General features: G+C 37.5%; 2 protein-coding genes across 4 annotated transcripts in view; one reads left to right on the top strand and one right to left on the bottom strand.

Moving 5' to 3' along the window:
* The window catches only part of LOC106062718 (elongation of very long chain fatty acids protein 4-like), a 33,071-nt gene extending 27,814 nt beyond the window's left edge, over positions 1 to 5,257 (bottom strand). Inside the window, exon 1 of the mRNA XM_056045357.1 lies at positions 4,916 to 5,257. The gene's annotated coding sequence lies outside the window, so the exon portion shown is untranslated. The remainder of the gene's footprint in view (positions 1 to 4,915) is intronic.
* LOC106062719 (elongation of very long chain fatty acids protein 4-like) lies at positions 94 to 21,498 on the top strand. 3 transcript variants are annotated; one of them, XM_056045359.1, is made up of 8 exons: positions 94 to 234; positions 11,163 to 11,313; positions 11,942 to 12,129; positions 12,617 to 12,700; positions 13,431 to 13,487; positions 13,886 to 14,000; positions 20,510 to 20,637; positions 21,180 to 21,498. In XM_056045359.1, the coding sequence occupies exons 2-8, from the start codon at positions 11,268 to 11,270 to the stop codon at positions 21,432 to 21,434; spliced, it is 873 nt and encodes a 290-aa protein (XP_055901334.1). In that variant the 5' UTR covers positions 94 to 234; positions 11,163 to 11,267; the 3' UTR covers positions 21,435 to 21,498. The 3 variants fall into 3 exon arrangements, with proteins under 3 accessions (XP_055901334.1, XP_055901335.1, XP_013076488.2); XM_056045360.1 differs by lacking the exon at positions 94 to 234 and adding an exon at positions 10,491 to 10,629; XM_013221034.2 differs by lacking the exon at positions 94 to 234 and adding an exon at positions 10,648 to 10,864.
* The last annotated feature ends 1,548 nt before the right edge of the window (positions 21,499 to 23,046 follow it).

The raw sequence follows: 23,046 nt of genomic DNA, 5'->3' as shown, positions 1-23,046 counted from the left end.
GGGCCATGTAAGTAGGAAGCCGGTCGATTCATGCACACTTGAACCAATCAAGAAAGGTTTTTATGCTGGTCCAGTTGTTTGATTGGGTTATAACTCTATTTAGTATTCACACGACCTTTAACTCTAACTATTGCAGTGTTTTTTATCTGTGTAATTTAGTTATTGTAATTTAATTATTACACTTTTTATAAGTAGATTCCAGACTACTTCAGGACACTATAAAAATGTGACTATGTTAGTATAATCTAGAAGAGTCTAGATAGATCTAGATCTATATATTATAATAACTCTATTCTAGGAGATCTTCTAAATTATTATCTCTTTACTGTCTTTAGCTTTTTTAGTCTTACTTAATTTTTAAGGTTACTTACTAAATTAGTCGTACGTCTTAGATCTATAGATCTAGAATCTAGATCTGGACTGTACAACATTTATTGATTTTTATTTTAATCAGATCAAGAGTGTAGATCTACACATAGTCTAAATTATTCTTTTAGTATATTAACTAATATTAATAAAATATGTGCCCATTCCTATTAATGGAAAGTCCATGCCAAAACAAGCATTATATATACTTAATAGGCCTACTATAATAGGCCCTATACGCATGTACGTAGTATGATGTAGGCCTACGACTACGGTACGTGGTGAGTCTACATGTGCTGATACGTCAATATATATATGTATTCGATTTAGATCTATAATATCCAGGGCTTTTTTTTTGTGACGGTACTCACCGGTACGGCGTACCGGCACCTTTTTGAATGTGGGAAAAAAATATTACTTTTCTTGCATTTTAACGTATATTATTAATTTATATGTAGGCCTAGTTAAAAGTTAGGAAATCAATCACTGAGTACAGGCACCTATTTACAAAAAAAAAAAAAAACAACACTGGATCTAGCTGTAGGCCTATTATATATAATAGTCTAAATTTTTAGATTCTATATTTAATGTAATAATATTCATGAGAGAGAGAGAGGCCTATATATAGCGAGAGGCCTACCCTATATACCATAATATATATATATATTAAATAATTTATAGATAGATTTTAAATCTAGCTTTAGATTATTGAAGAGTCAGATTATATATAGCCTATACTAGCCTATAGAGTGTATAGAGTATCAGAAGATCTATATGTAGGCCTAATTTAATATATTATATTATTAAGTTCAGAGACCGCTATAATAAATCAAGTGTATTACTATATTAGAGTCAGCAGTATGCCTAATTTTAAGGTTATTTTGGATTAGGATTTAGATTAGATCTAGCTAGTATATAGATATTTATATATAATATATAGGCCTATCTTATCTAGACCTCGGGCCTTTAAAATAACTTTTACTGTAAGACTTAAATCGTAGGTCTAGAAATCTAGAACCATGCGTCATGGGTTGTATAAAAGAAACATTTTTCATTGCAGTTTATCATTATGAATTGCAACCTATCACTAGATAGCTATATATAGACCTAGTATACACACGTACGTAGATCTCGATCTGGGGTTTTCAACCTGTAGAATGTAGATCAAGACCCTTTTGGGGTCGAATGACCATTTACCAGGGTCAGGGATCGCTTTAGTCTTTAGACCTGGCCGCCAGGCCTTATAATTACACCTAGGCAAACTAGGCAGCCGCCCAGTATATATATTCTTATATATATATATATAAGAAACAGCTAAACTTGTGCCCAATTTTATTGCTGGAGTACATGCAGTAGCCTGACTAAACATGTTATAAATAAATTGTGTAATATTTTTTTTTTTGCTGTTCATTTTTTATTTTTCTATTTCATTTGGGGCCACCAAATTCATTTCGTTTAGTGTCTCCAATAATTATCTAAGGCCGGCCCTGCTCAGACCATTGTAGATTGTTGCTTTTTTTTTTTATCGTCGAAAGTTTTTATTTTTATTTTCTCTAACGCAGGCATGTCCAACTCAATAAGGTGTATGGGCCGCATAAAAACTTAGTATGACCTGAGGGGCCGCAGCCAAAAAATAGTTGCAAAACAGCCTACTAGTTTTATGTAAATTAGAAACAATACAATATAATGCAATAATTAATGGCATACCTGTCCCTTAGTTAGCTAAATTTGTAGTACATTTTGGTAATTAAAAATTACTATGTTTACGCGTTATATTCGTTGTCCTGATGCTTGACATCTTTTCTGGGATACAAGCTATTGAAGTTTGTTTGCCACTGACACTTTCATCAATGATGACAAATTTTTATCAGATATTCAAACGGTGTGTTGTTTTTGTAGCTTTCATTATGGAAAAGAACTGCTCACAGAAATCGGTGCTGGCAAACATAGCTAGAATTCTGGCTGCAAATTTCCGCAATTCAACGTACCGTTCAGGTAAAAAACTGTAAAATTTGGCACAGCCATTTCTATATGCTTCGCTTTTAACGAAGAATCTGACTCAATTCTATCAGCTCTAGTTGCACATTACCAGCAGCATTTTCAGAAGCAAATGAAAATGGAGATAAAAACAACGAAAATTCTGCTCGTATGAAACGAAGTCACGAAAACGGTCATTGAAAGCATCTACTTACGTTTTTAGGTGTAGGACTTATTTACCAAATCTTGCAGCAGTATTTCATCTTTTAGTTCCTGACACGTTGAGAAGTGAATAAGATTTTCTCTTCATATTTGGTTTATCTACAGTCGTAAATTTGCTTGAAAGCACTTGACATGATCACACGCAGTTGTGACAATTTTGTCTTTACTTTGAAGTTTCAAATTCAAGTCTTGCAGGTGACCAAATCCTAAACCCATTCGTCAGTTTGGAAATGTTAAAGAGATTCATCTTTCATGTTCAGAAACAATACAATTTCTTCACACAGTGCAAAAAATCTCTTCAATACTTTATGAAATGAGAGCCAGCGGAGTTCTGTGTAGTAGGGAACACAATCAAATTTGTGTCAAAGTCATCCAAAAACATTGAAAATTGTCGAGGATTTAAACTACGGGGACGAATAAAATTGAGAACGACTGAAACCGATCTGATGATATGTTGTAACTGTAATTGCTGTGCGCAGAATGTTTCTTGGTTAATGATGCACTGAAAATGAGCAAATTTAAAATTAGCATTAGTCTCTCTTATTTTTGCAAGTAGCTTTGCATCAAAACCATTTCATTTCATGGTGAATGCACCATCCGTTGTTAGACTAGCTAGCTTTACCAAAGATAAATTGTACTGAAATATCACCTGTTATTTCTCAAAACCATCCTTACTTGTGTTGTTATGCATAGAACAGAACTCAAGTAGCTCCTCATGTATCTCAAAATTCCTGTCACATGCCCTTATGAATATAGCCAACTGTGCTACACCCGTTACATCAGTTGACTCATCGACAGCGAATGAAAAGAATTCAAAATCCACTAGTTTTGTTTTTTAATTGTCCACGCAATCTGACTGATATGTCATTTATTCTATCTGCCACAGTGTTCCTAGTTAACGCTATTTCTTTGAATGTTTTCACCTTTTCTGGACAAATTACTTCTGCAGCTTTAACGACACACTCCTTCATAAAATCACATTCACTAAATGATTTGCTAAGACTTGCAATTAAGTTTGACAAAATGGAGCTCTTGCTTTCACTGCAGACCCAAATCTCGTTTTTCAGTTTAACAAATACTATTTTTTCGCAAGTGGCGAAACACTGACAAAAAAGTTTCAACCATCACAGAAAATCTTTTTCCCTTGGAGAAATTAGTGGGAGTGACTACTGATGGTGCCACAATTATGGTTGACAGCTATAGTTTTTAAAGGTCAAATGGAACCGAGCCTCTGTGGTCTCATTGAATTATTCACAAACAAAATCTACGGACCATGTGATGATGATCGTGTTCAGATTGAACAATAATCGTCGTTTCTAAAATCCATCTGCCGCCAATGTGTCAGTTGCCCAGACAGTGCTACAACTGAAACCGATAGACTTACAAACTAGACATCCTTGCTTGATACAGTTCAAGTGATGCAGACTATTGATTTCTACTCCGTGTTTCTTGCATAAACTTTTCGAAATCTCCGAAAACAAGTGTTATGGATGATCGCAATAACTGACTTACTGACTTCATCCTGTGCACTCCCAGGGGAGCACAGGTCCGCAACCACACCTCTCTCCACCGAACTCGATTCTGAACAGTTTTCTTCATCTGCTCCCAATACATACAGGCGCATATTAGTGGGACAAACTTTTTCAGTGATGAATCGTGTGAAGCCGATGCTACGTAATCGTATCGTCTCTTAGTCGAACATTTGGAATTCTAGATTCAGTCCTTTGACTTGGCGTCTCAACTATGCAGCCCGATATTTAAAAGTAGTTTAGGATAAACTTCTCATGAATTAATGTAAATACTAGATTCACGGGTTTCTAATAAAAAATGGTTTATTGTATAATTGGCTATATTTTTTTTTTCATTTTTCTTCATGTGGCCCGCGACTCAAGTGTCGGATATTAAAATGTCCCGCCGTCCGAGTGAGGTTGAGCATCACTGCTCTATACAGTTCGCCGTTTGTAAGTAAAATTCATCCAGGTCTCTTTAACCTTTTCTTTCTGTCCCCTCCCGCCAAACTGGTCCAGATAAGTGATGGGATCATATTAAAGTGTATTGCGAAAGCTAAAAGCATGTAAAAGCGCTAACAAAAACAATTGGTAAAAATATTTATAATCGCAGAAATCTATTATTGTTGGTCTAGATCTATTACAAACTTCAGTGATACGACTACACTTCGTATAAGTTGTTTTGTTTTAAAGTATTCTTTATGTTTGCCACTCAGAACCTGGAGCTGCTCTAAACAAAACGAATAACACATTTTTTTGTTTTGTTTCAAAGTTAACGCTGGCCAAGTAAAGTAGACACGATGTAATAGGATAAATGAGATAATTACGTAAATAAAGCTTACCCTAGGTACTAAGGCCTGCTTCGTTACAAGTCATTGGCCTATCCAGTTTCACTACTGGTCGTTTCCATTTAGGAGCCTCGTTGATGCTGTGGGAGAAGGAATCCTCCGGCAATCCTATCCAGTTCTGAGATTGTGTTGCGCCTTCTTATATTACCAAAAACATATCTTTGCGATACATCTTGTTTTCCAGATCGATATTCAGGAGTAGAGTTGATGCAGAAAATGAGATTCGTTGTGCTTTGACAAAGACTGTCCCGAAAATCTTGTGAAACAGAAATAATCTCAATCTTTGCACTAGCGTTGGAGTGTTCGCATATACTGTCGCAACAATATATTTGTGTTGCAATGTAGTTTAGCCTCCCCCCCCCCCCAAAACGAAAAACAAATTTGTTCGCGCCCTTTTAGCCAGTTGGGAAAGCTTTGCTAGGCTCCGTAGATAATTGTTAAGTGTTTGTACACTAACATTCTGTAGATAGAATTGGAGATGTAGCAGGTTTTCCCCCACCCCCAACCAGCAATGGGGTCTTATTTTACACCTAATACAATACAAGTTGTTATGTTCAGTTTCTAGCAATGAAACTAGGGAAAAAAAACTTCTTTCAACTAATGCAACAGTGATCGGAATGGTCAGTGCTACACCAAAGGCTTGAGTAACATTTGGAACTGCGCAGTATTCAAACCTTGACCAGGACTGAAACGTAAAGCGTTAAGACGAAACTTTATTTGGAAGAATGTTGGAAACTATTTGAAACTCATTAAATAAATGGATCATTGCGAGCGCGCTAGTCAGTCCTGCGCAACATTTTATCCTAGCGTTTTGGTCGAACTTTGCAATTCTAAAACTATTGAGCAGGAAACAAAGATCAAAGTGATGTTCTACTTTGCTCCAAGCGTGAAGTCAACGACACATCTGCTTCATCTAGCAAAACATTGAAACATTCCACTTGATAGTGTTCTGTTGGATCTGTCGTCAATGATTCATCAATACTTACATAATCAAATTGTCATATTCATCAATACTTACATAATCAAACTGTCAAATGTTTACACGAGTTTTTAAGATCTGCCATCGCTGTGTTGAAACGGCAAACAAACTATAAATTTGATGCAAAACTCCAAAGAGTGTCGTTGATTGAGACTGCGACATGTACATGGCACTTCAAACGATTTCGGAAGTAGACGTTTGTGTACAGCACGATTGTAGTGTTTCTTATTCGATCCATTCTCATATCATTGGCCCTCTGCAATTCTAAACAGAAATTCAGATACAAAATATTCATTGATTTCTATTGGTGTACTCAGGTTGTTGCATATTCTCAAAATCAGAGTCGTTTGTTCTTGGTTTCTTTGATTTCTTTTACCCAAGTAATGATTATGAATTGTTTCGTTGTTTTTAATATGTCGTGAATGATCTTCGAGGCATGAATTGTAAGCCAAATTTCTGAACAGTTCGACCAATTCCCCCCCCCCCTTCCTATATCCCATTGTTATTTTGAAACAATCCTTCCAGTTCCACGAAGTGCTCAACTCTATTCTTTCAGAAACTGCACAAGAAATAGTTCTTTGTAAAACATTGTTCCTTTGCTAAGTCGATTTTTGCAGAAATTGTTGTTACATTGGCATTCCTTTTTTTTTTTTTAATGATGGCGGCCTGGTTGTGTGGTATGCGCACTGGACTGTCGTTCGGTGGTCTCGATGGTCCCTTGTTCATACCCTACCCACTGCCTATCCCACGTCGTCCCGCAGGAGGTTTGGACTAGGAAATTGATAGATTATCTTCAATTCTGAAGGAGCATCCGAACTATGTAAAGCATTTTACAAGCAATACCGATTTTTCAGCTCAGTCCAAGCTCCGATATGTGCTTCATGGACATTCATGAGTATCAGAACACTGGACATGTTTTTCCTATTTCTATTTCCTTGCCTTGTTTGATTTTTAGATCTGAGAACAAACAGCAGCAAAAATAAAATACATTTTCATGGTTTGGATAAATTAGCCAATCAAATTCATCATTTCCAAACTTCCTTTAAAAAACAAATCTCGCGGAGAAAGCCGATTCTTAGAACTCTCCTTTCACAGATCAGAAACGTTGTTCCAGAATCACGAAACGTTCCTTTTACGACCAAGTAAACAAGTTCTTTAGTGCTAATTGAAGATGACCATAAGCCTGGATCTGTCTAGCCGAAACAAGTTCTTTAGTGCTAATTGAAGATGACCATAAGCCTGGATCTGTCTAGCCGAAACAAGTTCTTTAGTGCTAATTGAAGATGACCCTAAGCCTGGATCTGTCTAGCCGAAACAAGTTCTTTAGTGCTAATTGAAGATGACCCTAAGCCTGGATCTGTCTAGCCGAAACAAGTTCTTTAGTGCTAATTGAAGATGACCCTAAGCCTGGATCTGTCTAGCCGAAACAAGTTCTTTAGTGCTAATTGAAGATGACCCTAAGCCTGGATCTGTCTAGCCGAAACAAGTTCTTTAGTGCTAATTGAAGATGACCCTAAGCCTGGATCTGTCTAGCCGAAATCGACATAAAGCTGTCTTTCCACTGCATCGTTTGATTCGGCATCTTCCGTGATCGTGTCCATTAGTTCTTCTTGCAAATTAACTTTGACCATTTCATCTAAAGCCATTTGAATACTTTGACTATTTATTAGCAATTGCAAAGAAGATGATAGGCTTTTATCTTCTTCGTTCTGTGTATCCGAAGTTGACGCTGCCGAATGTAGCGACAGAATGTAGCGTCGGCTGATGAATAGTGTAATAATGAAAGTAACACTGTAGAGAAGCTAACTCTAGGCTTTTTAACACTAGAACGACACATAAACTGACAAAAGACACTTATGACAGTAACACACTAAAACACATTCTCACGACGTTACAAACAAGTATCAACAATTTTACCACATTCACCCCGCCTAGGATTAAAATAGCAAGCAATGTAATATAGTAGGCCATAGTATGAATAAATAAGAGTACGTATCTGTAATACAACAGATCAATAAATAGCGTCAACAAATACTAGTTTCTGTTGTAAACAATAGCAAATAGTGTAACAATAGTGAATCCAAGTGAATCAAATTGGAGCTTGTCTTCCCACCCAGAAAAAATGACAAAAACAATTAAATACCACTTATCTTATTCATGGTACACCAGTAACACAGACAAAAATGACAAAAACAATTAAATACCACTTATCTTATTCATGGTACACCAGTAACAGAGACTAAAAAGGACAAAAACAATTAAATACCACTTATCTTATTCATGGTACACCAGTAACAGAGACTAAAAAGGACAAAAACAATTAAATACCACTTATCTTATTCATGGTACACCAGTAACACAGACTAAAAATGACAAAAACAATTAAATACCACTTATCTTATTCATGGTACACCAGTAACACAGACTAAAAATGACAAAAACAATTAAATACCACTTATCTTATTCATGGTACACCAGTAACACAGACTAAAAATGACAAAAACAATTAAATACCACTTATCTTATTCATGGTACACCAGTAACACAGACTAAAAATGACAAAAACAATTAAATACCACTTATCTTATTCATGGTACACCAGTAACACAGACTAAAAATGACAAAAACAATTAAATACCACTTATCTTATTCATGGTACACCAGTAACACAGACTAAAAATGACAAAATCTCTAGGTGTTATAAGAAATGAAAACTGTCATGGAATCCCCGTAGTGATGAAACTATGAAAAAATCAAACATAAGTGTTTCTTGAACTTTCTTGAAATCAAATAAGAACTAAAATGCTAGGCCAATAATAGAATGTGTATCCCCTGTTTTGGGACCCCTCAACTCCTGAAAGCATTAAGAATCTAAAACAGACCCAAATTAGAGCAGTGATGTTATAGGCATAACAAACGAATATTCACATTTGATTAGAGTAACACCTTTAGTAAAATCACTAAATTTAGAAAGCCTTCAGGATAAACGAATTAAAAGTAAAGTAGCAATTATACTTAAAACATTAAACCATAATCTTCAAATACAAAAACAAAACCTTATAAAAATACTCAGAAAGACAAAAGAGAAAGGCACATTCCTTGTTCCATATGCTAAGACAAATTAGTACAAATGCTCTAGTGTTATTAGAGCATGGAATGGGCTGCCTGAGTCAGATCGGAAGATCAATGACTTGGGAGAATTTAAGTCATTGATTAACATGTATGGCTAGATTGGTCTAGAAACACGCGTAGGACGTAATCATCTTCTTTTTTGACGTTAAAGTAGTACAATAGATATACACATCGACTGTAGTTCGGTCTGGTTCTTCTCTCGATTAAGTTGTAACGGTTTTGACTACCATGTTCTACTATTTCAGAGTCATGAGTGAGTTATTGAGTGCCTAGTGGGGTATCAAGGTTCTGTATATTCTAGAAAGTAAGCGCGCGGAGGTCCTCGGAGCCTTCCAGTGATTCTTTCCTTTTGTGTATCAGTGTGGACTGTTGCTTCAGTGTTACGTCGACCACCTTTTATCTTATTTTGGTCATTGTATTACACGATTACTGCTCAACAACAAAAAAAAAAAGACTGCTTTTGGCATACGTTCGTTCCCCATATGGGATACGTGCCCTGCCCAGCGTAACTGTCGGACCATAAGAAGTCCCTCTATGCTGTCCATACCGGCGTTCGCAAGGACATCTTGCCACCGTATGCCCATGATGGAGCGCAAGTATCTTTGGTGAAAGCGTTCAAGTTGCCTTAGTTGCTTTCTGTATAATACCCATGTCTCAGATCCATATAGAAGTGCTGAAAGAACCACTGCTTGGTAGACATTGATTTTTGTAGGCAGGCGGAGCGATTTATTCATCCGAACTCTCGCCTGGAGGCGTCCAAAAGCTCTACTGGCCCTGACCAGACGGTTATCAACTTCCTTTGAAAGCGATGCGTCATTTGATAGGCTACTATGCTTTCTAGATATGTGAAGTGGTCTACCATGTTAAGGGGATGCCCATTCACGGTGATCTTTGGGGATGACTAGGTTTTATTGGGTGACTTCTGGAACATGACTTCTAGCTGTTTTCCTCAGGTTTATATATAAACCGAAAGAGGCGTATGCGAATTCGTTGAACGCGATCTGGTGATCATGTTCATTGTGTTCTAGCAGGGCGCAATCAGCGGCATAGAGAAGCTATGTTATGACCTTTCTTTTGTTTTTGTACGGGACAGTAGACGTCGGATGCCCACCTACGTTCCTATCCATTCTCGGGCAGTTTCATGTGGGACAAAAATGCCAAATTAGACTGACCACTTCCCAATAGAAAATGGCTCGAAGCAGAGATGTGTACTTGCCCCTATTCTATTCGCTATGTTCTTTAGCGTAATGCTGGGTCAAATGAGGAAGCGATTGCACAAAGGCATCTTCGTCAACTATATAGGCCTATATTATATAGCATATATATTTGTTACCATATTGACCCCCTAGCACTAGATATAAAATGTCTAAACCATAGACTTACATATAGCCTATATCTATGGTCTAAACATTTATTGTTTCATAATCATAACCTTTTCGTTCTCTTTCTTTATTAAAACTAAGTTGCGCACCAGATTCAGATCGTAGCTCTAGAAATTAATACATGTAGATATATAATAGAATCTAGATTTAGATCTAGTTCAATATCCGGTTTCAAAACAGATGGCACACTAGATTTTAATTTCTGCTAAACGACAGTAAGTCATTATTTTGTCACTCTAGTTGGTCATAGTCTACTTATTATGTGAGTGTACATATCTCAGAGGGACGGTAAAACTCGACGTGTCTATGGATCGTGCATGGCTTTTCAAGGCCAATAAGTTGACAGCTGTCTGCACCAACACAGAAGTATACTAAGTGCTGATTTGACTTAATCTTAATCTTAGTCGTCTTAGATGATCTATTCTATAGAGATCTGGAATCTAGATCAATGTAGGCCTATAATAATTATAATAATTGTATTATCATTAAACAACAATCACACACACACCCAAAACAATAAGTTAAACTTTTTTTTCAATACACTTGACTTTGATCTATCTAGCAGGGTATAGAATAAATATATATAGAATAAATATATATCATTATCCACCATTTTGTATTTCTTGTTTTATTCTCCAGCCATTTCCAAAAAAAAAAAAAAAAAAAAAAACACATTTTATTATATTTTATAAAGTCAGCTATAATGATAATGTGCAACTGTTAAGTTTTTGTTTTTGTTTTCTACCAGGATAACAAGATAAATGTGTCAGAATACATCCCACTGACTCAATGTCTTAAAACCAGCAAGAAGGACCTGTTAGGACAAACAGGCTCTTTCAGAATCTGTATAAGAATGGTTTTATATTCTAATTTCTCTGAATTTGTCACCATTAGAATAGGTATGATAAAATATTAGTATGTAGTATGTAGGCCCTATGTATGTAGTGTTTATGTAGTATTAGCATGTTAGTATTAATAATAATAATATTCAACACACATTTGAACATACTCTCCATACAAAAGAAAATTTTATTAATCTGTCAAAAACATTGTTTTATGTAACAGTCAATTGATTTCATCGGACCACATTTGTACATAGTCATTTTGGTCTTAATAAGCAGCTTGCTGATTAAACAAACATATGTCATATGATATATGTTATCGGTACTTTTTTTTTTCAGGTTTCAATTAGTAGGTTTGATAACCTCTATATGCAGATATATAATTGTTTATTTTAAGTGTAAAAGTGCATCTTCTTAAAGCAACACAAATCTAGTTATGAAAAGTTACTTCTTTAGCCATTTTTTTCCCACTTCATTTAACATATGAAAAATATAACTGTTTATACATGTTATCTCTGCATTGGTAATGTTTCATATAGATGAAAAATGAGTGCCATCTTTTTTTTGCCTGCATTATTTGTGTTTGTGTCTGTTGTTCTTTTGTATACTTTATTGTACATATTTTTATGACTGGTTACACAGAAGTTATCCACTTGGTTTAAATGGCTTTTGAAATTGTTCACAGATCATAGAGTTTCAGGATGGCTACTGATGAGCTCTCCTGTCCCTACCCTGCTCATTATTACAGCCTACCTTGTGTTTGTCTTCCAAGGCCAGAAGATGATGAAGCAGCATCAGCCCTGGGACCTGAGAAGCCTTATAGTTGTGTACAATTTCTTCCTGGTTATTCTATCAGCGTTCATGGTTTATGAGGTACTGATTTGATCTGATCATCTTTATATAGATTAAATAGATTAGATGTTGCAGCTTATTGGTCTGTTATGGTTACTAGTGTCATAGCACTGTATTCAAATCATGCCATCGCAATATCAATAGTTTGTTATACATGTTAGTTAGAAAAAAAGATTTATCACTATTTCAAAATGATGTCATATTGTGAATTAGAAAGTAAATCTAGCTTTTTAAGAATCATGATTTGTAAAATAAATTTTTACCTACTTAGGCAGTTTATTAAATCATATTTTTCTTAGTTTCATAGAATGGACATTCAGCATGTTTTTGGCAAAAGGCTTTTAAATACATTAATGAATTTTTAATATGACATTAAAACCTATGTAAAGTTTCTCAGACCTCTGATTTGTTGTTATTATATTTCATTAATGATAATTTTAATTTTAAGACCAGTAAGTTTGTTGTTTGTTAATTATTGTTTTCGTTTACTATTTAAAAAACTCTCTAGTTTATGATGTCATCATGGACTGTGCCTGGTTTCAGCCTTGCCTGTCAGCGAATGGATTATTCATATGATCCAAACTCCATACGGGTTAGTAATTAAACTAAAGTTTAGTTATTAATAGCCTTTTTAAAAAAAAAATTATTGGTTGTTTTTATACTAGAACCATATTGTTTGTTTTTATACTAGAACCATATTGTTTGTTTTTATACTAGAACCATATTGTTTGTTTTTATACTAGAACCATATTGTTGCATATTTCATTTCATAAACTTTTCTTAGCATCTCTCTGCTCATTCTAAACATTTTTCCTTTTACCTTGGAATTGTGTTATACCCACAGTATGGATAAACGAAATGACAAAAGAAATTTGTTTTTGCCTAAAAGTATCCTAACTTTTATTGATCAATAACACTAAAAAAAATCTTGTATGACGGAAAATTTTAATTGATTGTTACAATTTTCTGTAATTCATATTAATGCAATTCTCCTTTTGTGATTTGTGAGGAATATTAGCATATTATAATAGTAAATGGATTTTTAGTAAAAGATTTTTTTTTAAGTTTATAGCATATATCAACAATGTTTATTGTCTGCTTAGAAATGTGTGAGATAGTGTGGAGTATATGTTTATCTGTATATTTTATGTGAATGGTGGAATTAAATTGTATTATCTGACTAGTGCCTCATAGAGATGTAAACAATATATTTTGTTGATGTGTATCTCCATGTTACTTTTCAACAATTTTTAGCGAATTATGAATTCATTTCCCCATCATGTCATAATAGTAATTTTTTAAAAATGAAATATTTATTTCAGTTGGCAGGTGCCTGTTGGTGGTTTTACTTTTCCAAACTGATTGAACTGATGGATACAGTAAGTAGAGTTTTACTTCAAAGCAGTGTTCACCAAAAGTACGCTATACTGACATGTAGAGCATTTAAAGCATTCCTAAAGGTGTGCATCTTCCCTTGATTAAAACAATCACAGAGCCCTGTTTCTTTTTATAATGGTCAGAGGAATTCCAGGAATTTCCTAATGGTAATTAGATTGAACACTTCAAATACATCAGAATTAGAGAAACTTAATTGTTTCAAGTTGCTATATGTAGGTGAATACATCTCTTTACCTCCCTTTCCCCCAACATTCCCTGTGAAAAATACTCCTATGAAATGAAGTGGACTAGATATTGCTAGTGTAGAATGCTAAGATTTGTCTTGTGTTTAGTTCAAGATGATCATTGAATGAACACTTTGTACTTCTCCATTGCTCAGGTCTTCTTTGTACTGCGGAAAAAAAACAGTCAGATCTCATTCCTACATGTTTATCATCACTCCACTATGCCGTTCTTGTGGTGGCTTGGTGTTAGATTTGTCGGAGGAGGTGAAGGTAATTATAATGTCAAACTAACAAGCTTGATTGGTGAATGAGGAATGAAGCACCTGTACATACTATGTTTCTAAAATGCAACTTATAAAGATAGATATAGATACTACCTGAAACCTAAGTGAAACTTGGGTGAACAAGTTGATATAATAATGGTTTTGTTAATGAAAGTTTGAAATTGTTTTAACTAAGTGCAGAATAGTTCTTTTGTTTTTAATTGAATTTTCTTTCTTATCTGAAATCCTTCTATTCCCTATAGGCAGTAGGCCTACCCATGCCTTAGGCTGGGAAATAACTAACACACTGTAACAGACTCATTGAAGTCACATTACTGATAGTTGAATAGCGTTGTAAAAGTAAAGTTCCCCTTTCAGACCTTGATGTCTATAGGGCAGATGATGTAAAGGTCATCACAATGACCAAGTGCTTTTACTTTTCCCCAACTAATGTCACATACCCATTAAACTGGGTGGGCTCGGAAACGCCAAAAAAGATCCCAAAATTAAAAATCCCAGTCTTCAACAGGAATCCAACACAGGACCCCCGGTTTGGAAGTCCTGCACTTTACCACTCAGTATTGCACTTATATATTTTAATTGTTTTGTATATATTTCACTAAATTGTGTCCCGTCCCGAGACATGACGTTAAACTGCGCTCCTCTTTCCTTAGCACTTTTGGAGCTCAAAAGTGCCCTACTTCTTTTCTATCATTGTGTCTGCCTCCTCTTTTCCTAAGTCTGCCTTCATTGATCATCACACTGTCTCCTTAACTTTAAATTCTCACTACGTCCTAGACCAGTCCGTTTGCCGTGGACTGCGACGGGTAAGGGGGGATAAAGAGATCCTGGTGTTTGAGTGGTGGCTATCTGAGGATAAACCACAACAACACAATACTTTGGCTCCAAGTTCCCCTAGACCTGAGACCCAGATGGCCCGCTCTGGGTCAACCGGCTGGTCATGCCGAGCTACCAGCATAGGTCGTCGACCTATGCTGGAGGGCGGTGGCTGGAGGGTCAATCAGGGAGGTGCTGTATCGGACACATGTCCGATGTAGCAGCTGACTGAGTATAGCATCTGTGTAGCCCTGGCGGGCTCATTCTGGACATCCGAATGGCCCGTCCCCTTGTTGGACTCGATGGCGGGTGGGGAGCACAGGTGCCGAATTAACCAAAATATATATGGACAAAAAAACACACACAAAACTACTTGCCCCAGACCTATGTCTGGGCAAGAAACGACGAATTGACGATAAAAAAGAGGAGGTCCCAAAAAGCTGTGCCACCTGGCCATCATTTCTGGTGGTTAGGTGCACAGAGGAGGGAAAAAGCCTGACAAAGTTGAGCCCTTTTATTATCTATAAGGGACTCAAGTCAGTAGTGGGAGAGCCCAAGAGTGTGTCTAAGCTACACAAAACAATGGAACTCCTTGTAGAAGTAGACAGCAAGACACACTCTGATGGGCTTTTAAGATGCAGAAGACTCTGTGATCTCCAAGTGGAAGTCATGCCACACAAGAGTCTGAACACCAGCAGAGGTGTAATCAGCTCTAGGGACCTACTGGAATGTTCCGAGAAGGAAATAGTGGAGGGCATTGAAGGAGTCACCCATGCCCGGCGCATTACCAGGCGCAGGGAGGGTGAGGAGGTCAAAACCGCCACTATTATCCTCACATTCGGAACTAGGACACCGCCAGAGTATGTGAAGGCAGGATACCTACGAGTTCCAGTGAGGCCCTACATACCTAACCCCATGAGGTGCTTCAAGTGCCAGGGTTATGGACACGGCGCGGCAGTCTGTAAGAGGAACACTGTGTGTGCCAGATGTGCTGGAGAGGGTCATGAGGACAAGGGCTGCACAGCCCAGTTCAAATGCCCAAACTGTCAAGCTGGCCACTCAGCCTACTCCAAGGACTGCCCTGTGTGGAAACAGGAGGTTGCCGTGCAGGAGTACAAGGCAAGAAACGGATGTACCTTTAGCCAGGCGAAATCGGCTGTACTGGCCCTACCCAAGGGCCAATTCGGCTTGACAAAGACATACGCCCAGGCTGTTGCTAAGAAAGGAAGATCCATAGCCACACAGACGGACACATTGACCCCACCACCCCCTCCTCCTCCCCCAACTCAGAAGAAAACACCGCCAAAGAACACACCTCTGAAGAAACAAGAAAGCCCTGTTGTCATGCTAAAGAACAGGTTCTCTGTGCTCGCTGATGAGAGCATGGAGACTGAGCAGCATGTCAAAACCAATACTCCGGGAGAACCCGGAGACATCATGTCTGACACAGGTTCTCCTCAGAGAACCCAGCCAGACACCCCAACCTCTACTGAGTTAGAGGTTGACCAACTCCCTAAGGGGAGAAATCAAAGCGGAGAGGATGCCCGAGGTGAGAGAGGAGGAAATAACCTCCGCTCTAACCAGAGGGATCTCCCCTCTCCAGAGAGAAAGACTTCCCCCAAAAGGGGGTTGTCCTCCTCTCCATCCAAACCCAAGAATAAAAATACCAAGGTCACTAAAATAAAGGGAAACCCCTCCGGGGGCCTCCCAAGGCCAAATAGCTCCAAGTAGGTCATCTAGAATAAGCCATGGATTCCAGAATTGTACAGTGGAATTGTAGAGGCCTCAAGGCCAATTACGAGGAAATGCAGCTACTGATAGACTCTGAGACTCCTGTAGCTGTCTGCTTACAGGAAACATTTCTAAAAGATTGCATCAGCTTCCGAAGCTACCGTGCTTACACCAAGAATGTTGAGGATGCAGAGAGAGCATCAGGTGGAGTCTGTATCCTTGTGAAGGATAGCATCCCCCATGAGAGGGTAGAACTACAGACCACACTACAGGCCGTAGCAGCTAGGATAACCCTTCACAAGGTTATCACTTGCTGCAGCCTGTATCTACCACCAGGCGCTCCATTAAACCGAACAGACATGGAGGACCTATTGAAACAACTCCCCCGGCCTTATTTAATCCTTGGGGATTTCAATGCCCATAACACCATGTGGGGATCCAACAATACCGACACAAGAGGTCGTATGCTGGAGGATATCTTCCTCCAACATGATTTATGCATACTTAATGATGCATCACCGACCTACTTGCACCCAGGAACTGGATCATTCACATGCATTGACCTCACCGTATGCGTCCCCGGACTTCTGGACGATTTTAAATGGTCAGTTAGCAATGATCTACGGGGAAGTGATCACTTCCCAATCATCATTACTAACAATCTCCCTTCATTGGGACGACCTCAGCGGTGGAAACTGAATAAGGCTGATTGGGAACAATTCCAAAAAAGATGCTCTGAGGATATCACAGAAAATATCCTCCATGAACAGAACCCAGCTGATACCTTTGCTAGCAAGCTACTAAGTATAGCCAGGAAAGTTGTACCCCTAACCTCTGCAAATCCAAAACGGCCTAGCAAACCATGGTTTGATACAGCTTGCAAAAGTGCTATTGGTGATAGGAAAAAACGACTGGCTGCATTTATAAAGAATCCTTCCCAGGAAAACCTAAAGCTATTCAGGATAGCTAGAGCAAAGGCTAGACAAACCATACGGTCAGCCAAAAGGAATTCCTGGAGAAGTTTTGTCGGCAGTCTGGATGCCAAAACTTCTGCTAGAGCGGTTTGGAAGGCAGTAAGGCGAATCAAAGGGAAAGAATCAAATGCAATAGGGCATTTGAAAAACCAAGGACGAACTGTCACGTCCCCCAGAGAAATAGCTGACTGCCTTGCATCCTCAATAGCAGAAAAATCATCCACTGCACACTACACGCCAGAGTTCCAAAAAGTCAAAACCAGGGAGGAAAGACACCCCATTGATTTCAAGTCAGAGAACAATGAAGACTACAACAAACCGTTCTCGCTTGAGGAACTGAGGGAATCGCTGGACAAGTCACATGACACAGCGCCTGGAGAAGACGAAATCCATTACCAATTCCTCAAGCACCTTCCCGAGCCCTCATTGGCAGTCCTGCTAGGGGTCTATAACTGTGTGTGGCAAACAGGCGCTTTCCCAAACAGCTGGAGGAAAGCCACAGTTATACCGATACCTAAACCGGGAAGAGACGGCTCTGACCCAGCTAACTATCGACCAATAGCACTAACAAGCTGCATCTGCAAAACCATGGAAAGAATGATTAACAGTAGGCTGGTCTGGTACCTGGAAAGGAATAAAGTGATCTCAAACTACCAGTGCGGATTCCGGCAGGGGCGGACAACAACTGACCACCTGGTAAGGCTGGAAGCTTATATTAGAAATGCATTACTCAGAAGAGAACATCTAGTAGCTGTATTCTTCGATATAGAAAAGGCCTATGACACAACCTGGAAACATGGCATTCTACGTGACCTGGCGCTTATGGGGCTTAAGGGACACCTCCCCCGTTTTGTGGAGGAATTCCTGAAAGATCGAAAATTTCAGGTCCGAGTGGGCAACTCCGCTTCTGACACTCATGACCAGGAAATGGGTGTACCCCAGGGCAGCATTCTGTCAGTCACCCTGTTTAACATTAAAATAAATAGCATCATAAATGCGCTGTCCCCTGGCATAGAGTGCTCTTTGTATGTTGATGACTTTGTCATTCTTACTTATGGGAAAAACATGAACACCTTAGAAAGGAAATTACAGTTATGTTTAAACAAAATTCAGGGTTGGGCAAACTATAATGGTTTCAAATTCTCTGACTCCAAAACAGTTAGTATGCATTTTTGTAATCTTAGGGGGCTCCACCCAGACCCTGAACTATTTATACACAAAAAGAAGATCCCTGTCGTGAAAACTACAAAATTTTTAGGCCTCACCTTAGATTCCAAATTTAATTTTCTCCCCCACATTAAGGAACTTAAGAAGAAATGCCAAAAGTCATTAAACATACTAAGAGTACTCAGCCATACGGACTGGGGAGCTGACAGAGATACCTTGCTGCTGCTCTATCGGAGTCTAATTCGATCCAAGCTAGACTACGGATCCATAATATATGGAGCAGCAAGGAAGTCGTACCTAAAAATACTGGAACCAATACAAAATGCTGCCCTGCGTCTCTGTCTCGGCGCGTTTCGTACATCACCTATCCCAAGTCTCCATGTGGAGGCTGGAGAACTCCCCATGGATATAAGAATGAAAAAGCTTGCAATGCAGTATATAGTCAAGCTAAAATCCAACCCCACGAACCCTGCTTTTGACTCCATATTTAACCCCACAGAGGTAGAATTATACAATCGAAGGCCTAACGTCATACAGCCGTTGGGCCTTCGAATGAGAGAACCCATCCAAAATTTAACCCCACCCATTGACCAAATCTCTAAAATAGAAACCCCTCAGAATCCTCCTTGGCTAATGAATAAACCCAAATTAAATTTATCCCTCCTTAATTTCAAAAAAGAAAATACAGACCCAAGCATACTACAAGTCCACTTTAGGGAACTGCAGGAGAGCTACGGAGATTGTGGCACCATCTACACAGACGGATCCAAAATGGAGGGAAAGGTCGCGTGTGCCTGCTCCTTTCGGAACAAAACAATCTCCCGTAGACTCCCCGATGGCTGCTCCATCTTTACGGCCGAATTGCATGCAATATTGCTTGCACTTATGGCCGTAAAAGCATCAGAAAGGAGTAAATTTATAATCTGCTCCGACTCCAAATCTGCATTGCAAGCTTTGGGGCGGATGAAGACTGACATCCCATTGGTACATAAGAGCCTGAAGCTGTTGGACCTAATAACAGCCGACCGTAGGGATGTCACCTTCATCTGGGTCCCCTCCCATGTTGGCATTGAGGGAAACGAAGCCGCAGACAGAGAAGCAAAGAGAGCCCTAAATCATGCGGTGTCAGGAACCCAAATTCCCTACTCGGACCTGAGACAAAGTATTGCCTCTGCCACCTATCGAGAGTGGCAGAACCGATGGGAGGCTGAGACTCACAGTAAACTCAGGCAGATTGTGGCGGATGTCAGGTGGCGGCCCACATCTAAGGGTCTGACAAGGCGTGGTAGCACAACCATGTCCAGACTTAGGATTGGCCACACCTACATCACGCACTCTTTTGTACTGAAGAGAGAGGAACCCCCACTTTGCGAGTACTGTGACTCTCGCCTCACCGTGGAACATATCCTCGTTGATTGCCCCAGATACCAGGATGTCAGGGCGAAACATTTTAGAGCCACTAATCTAAAAACACTATTTAATAATGTCGACCCTGGGAAGGTACTGGGCTTTATTCGGGAAGTGGGGCTATCTACGAAGATCTGATTTCTGAATTTGTGAACATGCACTATTTACATTAGATTTTTACCAAATATTTAAATTTTTACTACCTTTACTATTTTAACTGTGAATAGACCTTAATTTTAATTATATTACTGTATAGAATCTGGCCCTTGTTGTTTAGAGAGAGAGTAGTCCTTAGGGGACTGCAGGCACGACATGGCCTAAATTGTGCCGATGTGCCTCAAATCAACAAATCAAATCAAATCAAACTAAATTGTGTATGTGTCTTTCTCTTTATTTGCAGCCTATTTTTCTCCCACTATCAATTCCATGATCCATGTTCTAATGTATTTGTACTACATGTTGTCAGCGATGGGACCCTCCATGCAACCTTACTTGTGGTGGAAGAAATATATGACAAGACTACAGCTTGTAAGATAAACAATTTTGGCTTTCACAGTTATACTTTGAACTAATGCCTTTCCTTTAAGCAGTAGTTTAGAGAACGCTCAGAATACTCCCGTGCCCCTGTTGAGGGTCATCACTGAAATATTTTTTTTACACAAAATCAAACATCTTCCCTTTACAGTATATTTTTCTTTAGTCTTGAATTTGATTTTCCTAAAATACTTGGTTTCTTGCCTCATTCTTTCATTTGATTTCTTTTTTTTTTTTCCATTAATGAAATTTCCACTTATTTTGTGACATCAGTTGAAAATTATTTTTAACATCCTCTGTAGTTTATTTAATTAAATTGGATGGTAGGGTATTTTGTAATTGTAAGTCCAGTTGGATCAAATGAGGTGATAGGCTATTTTTTATTTTAAGTCCAGGATCTAATTAGATGTTAGGCTATTTTGTTATTGTACGACCACTTGGATCAAATTAGATGATAGGCTATATTGTTATTGTAGATATATATACTTGTTAATTTTTTTTCCTTGCTCTAATTTGTATGTCACTCTTCTCTGTAGGCTCAGTTCTGGCTGGTCCTTTGCAAAACTGTTTGTGCCATATACATCAACTGCGGCTACCCTTTAGAGTATCAATACTTCCTCGTTTTTTACATGATGTCACACATTGTTCTGTTTTCTAACTTCTACTTCAAGACTTATCAAGACAAGGGAAAGCTCAGTGTTGAAGAAACCCCATCAGACAATAACAACAGGTCCAAACCAATAGGCTTGTCTCCTCAAGAAATCAATGATTCTGTACGGCAACGGAAATAATAGCCCAGCACTCATTAGTTAGCATTGTTTAAAATAATTAAAGAAACAGTGTGTCCTTTAAAAATCTTTTTTTCTTTTTATTGCAAAGGTTAAAATTTATTTTTTGTTTTGCTTTGTTTAGTTATCAAAATAATTTTGAAGCCAAATTTTACCAAGAGAAAATCTTTAGTTTTTGTATTTCTTGACTTCAAGTTAAGTGCCAATTTTTTTCTATTTTTTTAAAGTTGTGTGCCAGTTTGTTTACATATTTTTTAATAAGTTTTCATTTAAAAACAAAAAAATATTTAAAAAGTTTGTGTGTTGCACTTTCCACTAAACAGTTGACTAGTTTGCTGATATTTTCTGAAATGGTAAGTCTTGTATGGTATGTTTGAACTTTAAAATCAAACTATAATAAACTTCAAGGCTACTTCTGGTATTGGACATTAGGAGTAATCAACTAAAAGCTTGCTTTGGAACTTCATATACTATGTTGGGTACTAATAGTGTCCTTGATTACAAGGAAATTCAACCAAAACTTATAAAAATAATTAAACCTTTACAATATAGATACTTTCATTTAAATATCTTTCACATTTTTTAAACATAGTTGTTACCACAATGTTTTTATTATAGCAAATAAGAATTAACATTTAAACATATTTTTTAACATTCTACAGATCATTTTATTTGTGGCCGAATTGAATAGTATTTTCTTTTTCGTAAACCATTACTGCAAAATGAAAAGGTCATCTCTCATGATGTAAAATGCCATTGTTTTTTTTCCCCTGTGATAGCAATGTACTGCTGCTTGGTGTGATTTTTTAATTTTTTTTATATCACATTTGAACCATTCTATTTATATCTGAATTTTTTATTGTATGTGATTATAATTTTTCTAACAAACCAGTTGTTGTTTTTTTGTGACCAATAAATATATATTTTTTATATATTTTATATAACAATGCAATATACACATATTTTATTTATATTGTGTCAAGTCTTTATAACTCCATTCAAAGTTTTAAAGAACAAAAAAAATCACATGTTATATTTGTTGTATTATTGACTTCTGCTATGCAAAAGTTTATTTTTATTTACTGTTAACTTGTTAAAAATTGTTTGTATTTCACACCTATAAAATGATGGGCTGCAACCAATTATTTTTAAAGTTTGGAGTATTAGTTATAGTTATGATTAGCCTTTACATTTTATGGAGGGCAAGAATGTGGTTACTTCATAAGTGCACTGGAAAACAAAAGTACTTAGCTAGCACCACTTGAAAACTAATAATGAAGCTAATACTGAGAACAAGAGAAAGAAAAAGAAAAACCAGATTCCCTGACTTAGCACCGAAGTTAAAAACCTAGATCTGCATGACAGAATGAATGACCTTACCTCAACAAAATTATTGATTGTGTGCATTTCTTTTAATTTGTTATATTCCTTAGATTATCTTTATTTTATTGTTAGCTATTTTAATGTAAAATAGGTGCAATTGACTGTAGAATATAAATATGAATGGTATACTGAGTTTTACTATCAAGTCATTATTGCTTTCTGTAAAGAATGCAGACTAGACATTACAACCTGTTCAAGACAGTGTGATCGTTGGATTAAAAAATAAAAAATA

The sequence above is a fragment of the Biomphalaria glabrata genome, chromosome 10 (assembly GCF_947242115.1).
Source record: "Biomphalaria glabrata chromosome 10, xgBioGlab47.1, whole genome shotgun sequence".
NCBI classification, from domain to species: Eukaryota; Metazoa; Mollusca; class Gastropoda; family Planorbidae; genus Biomphalaria; species Biomphalaria glabrata.
The sequence above is the reverse complement of the archived record's forward strand: the minus strand, read 5'-3'. Positions and strand labels throughout refer to the sequence as shown.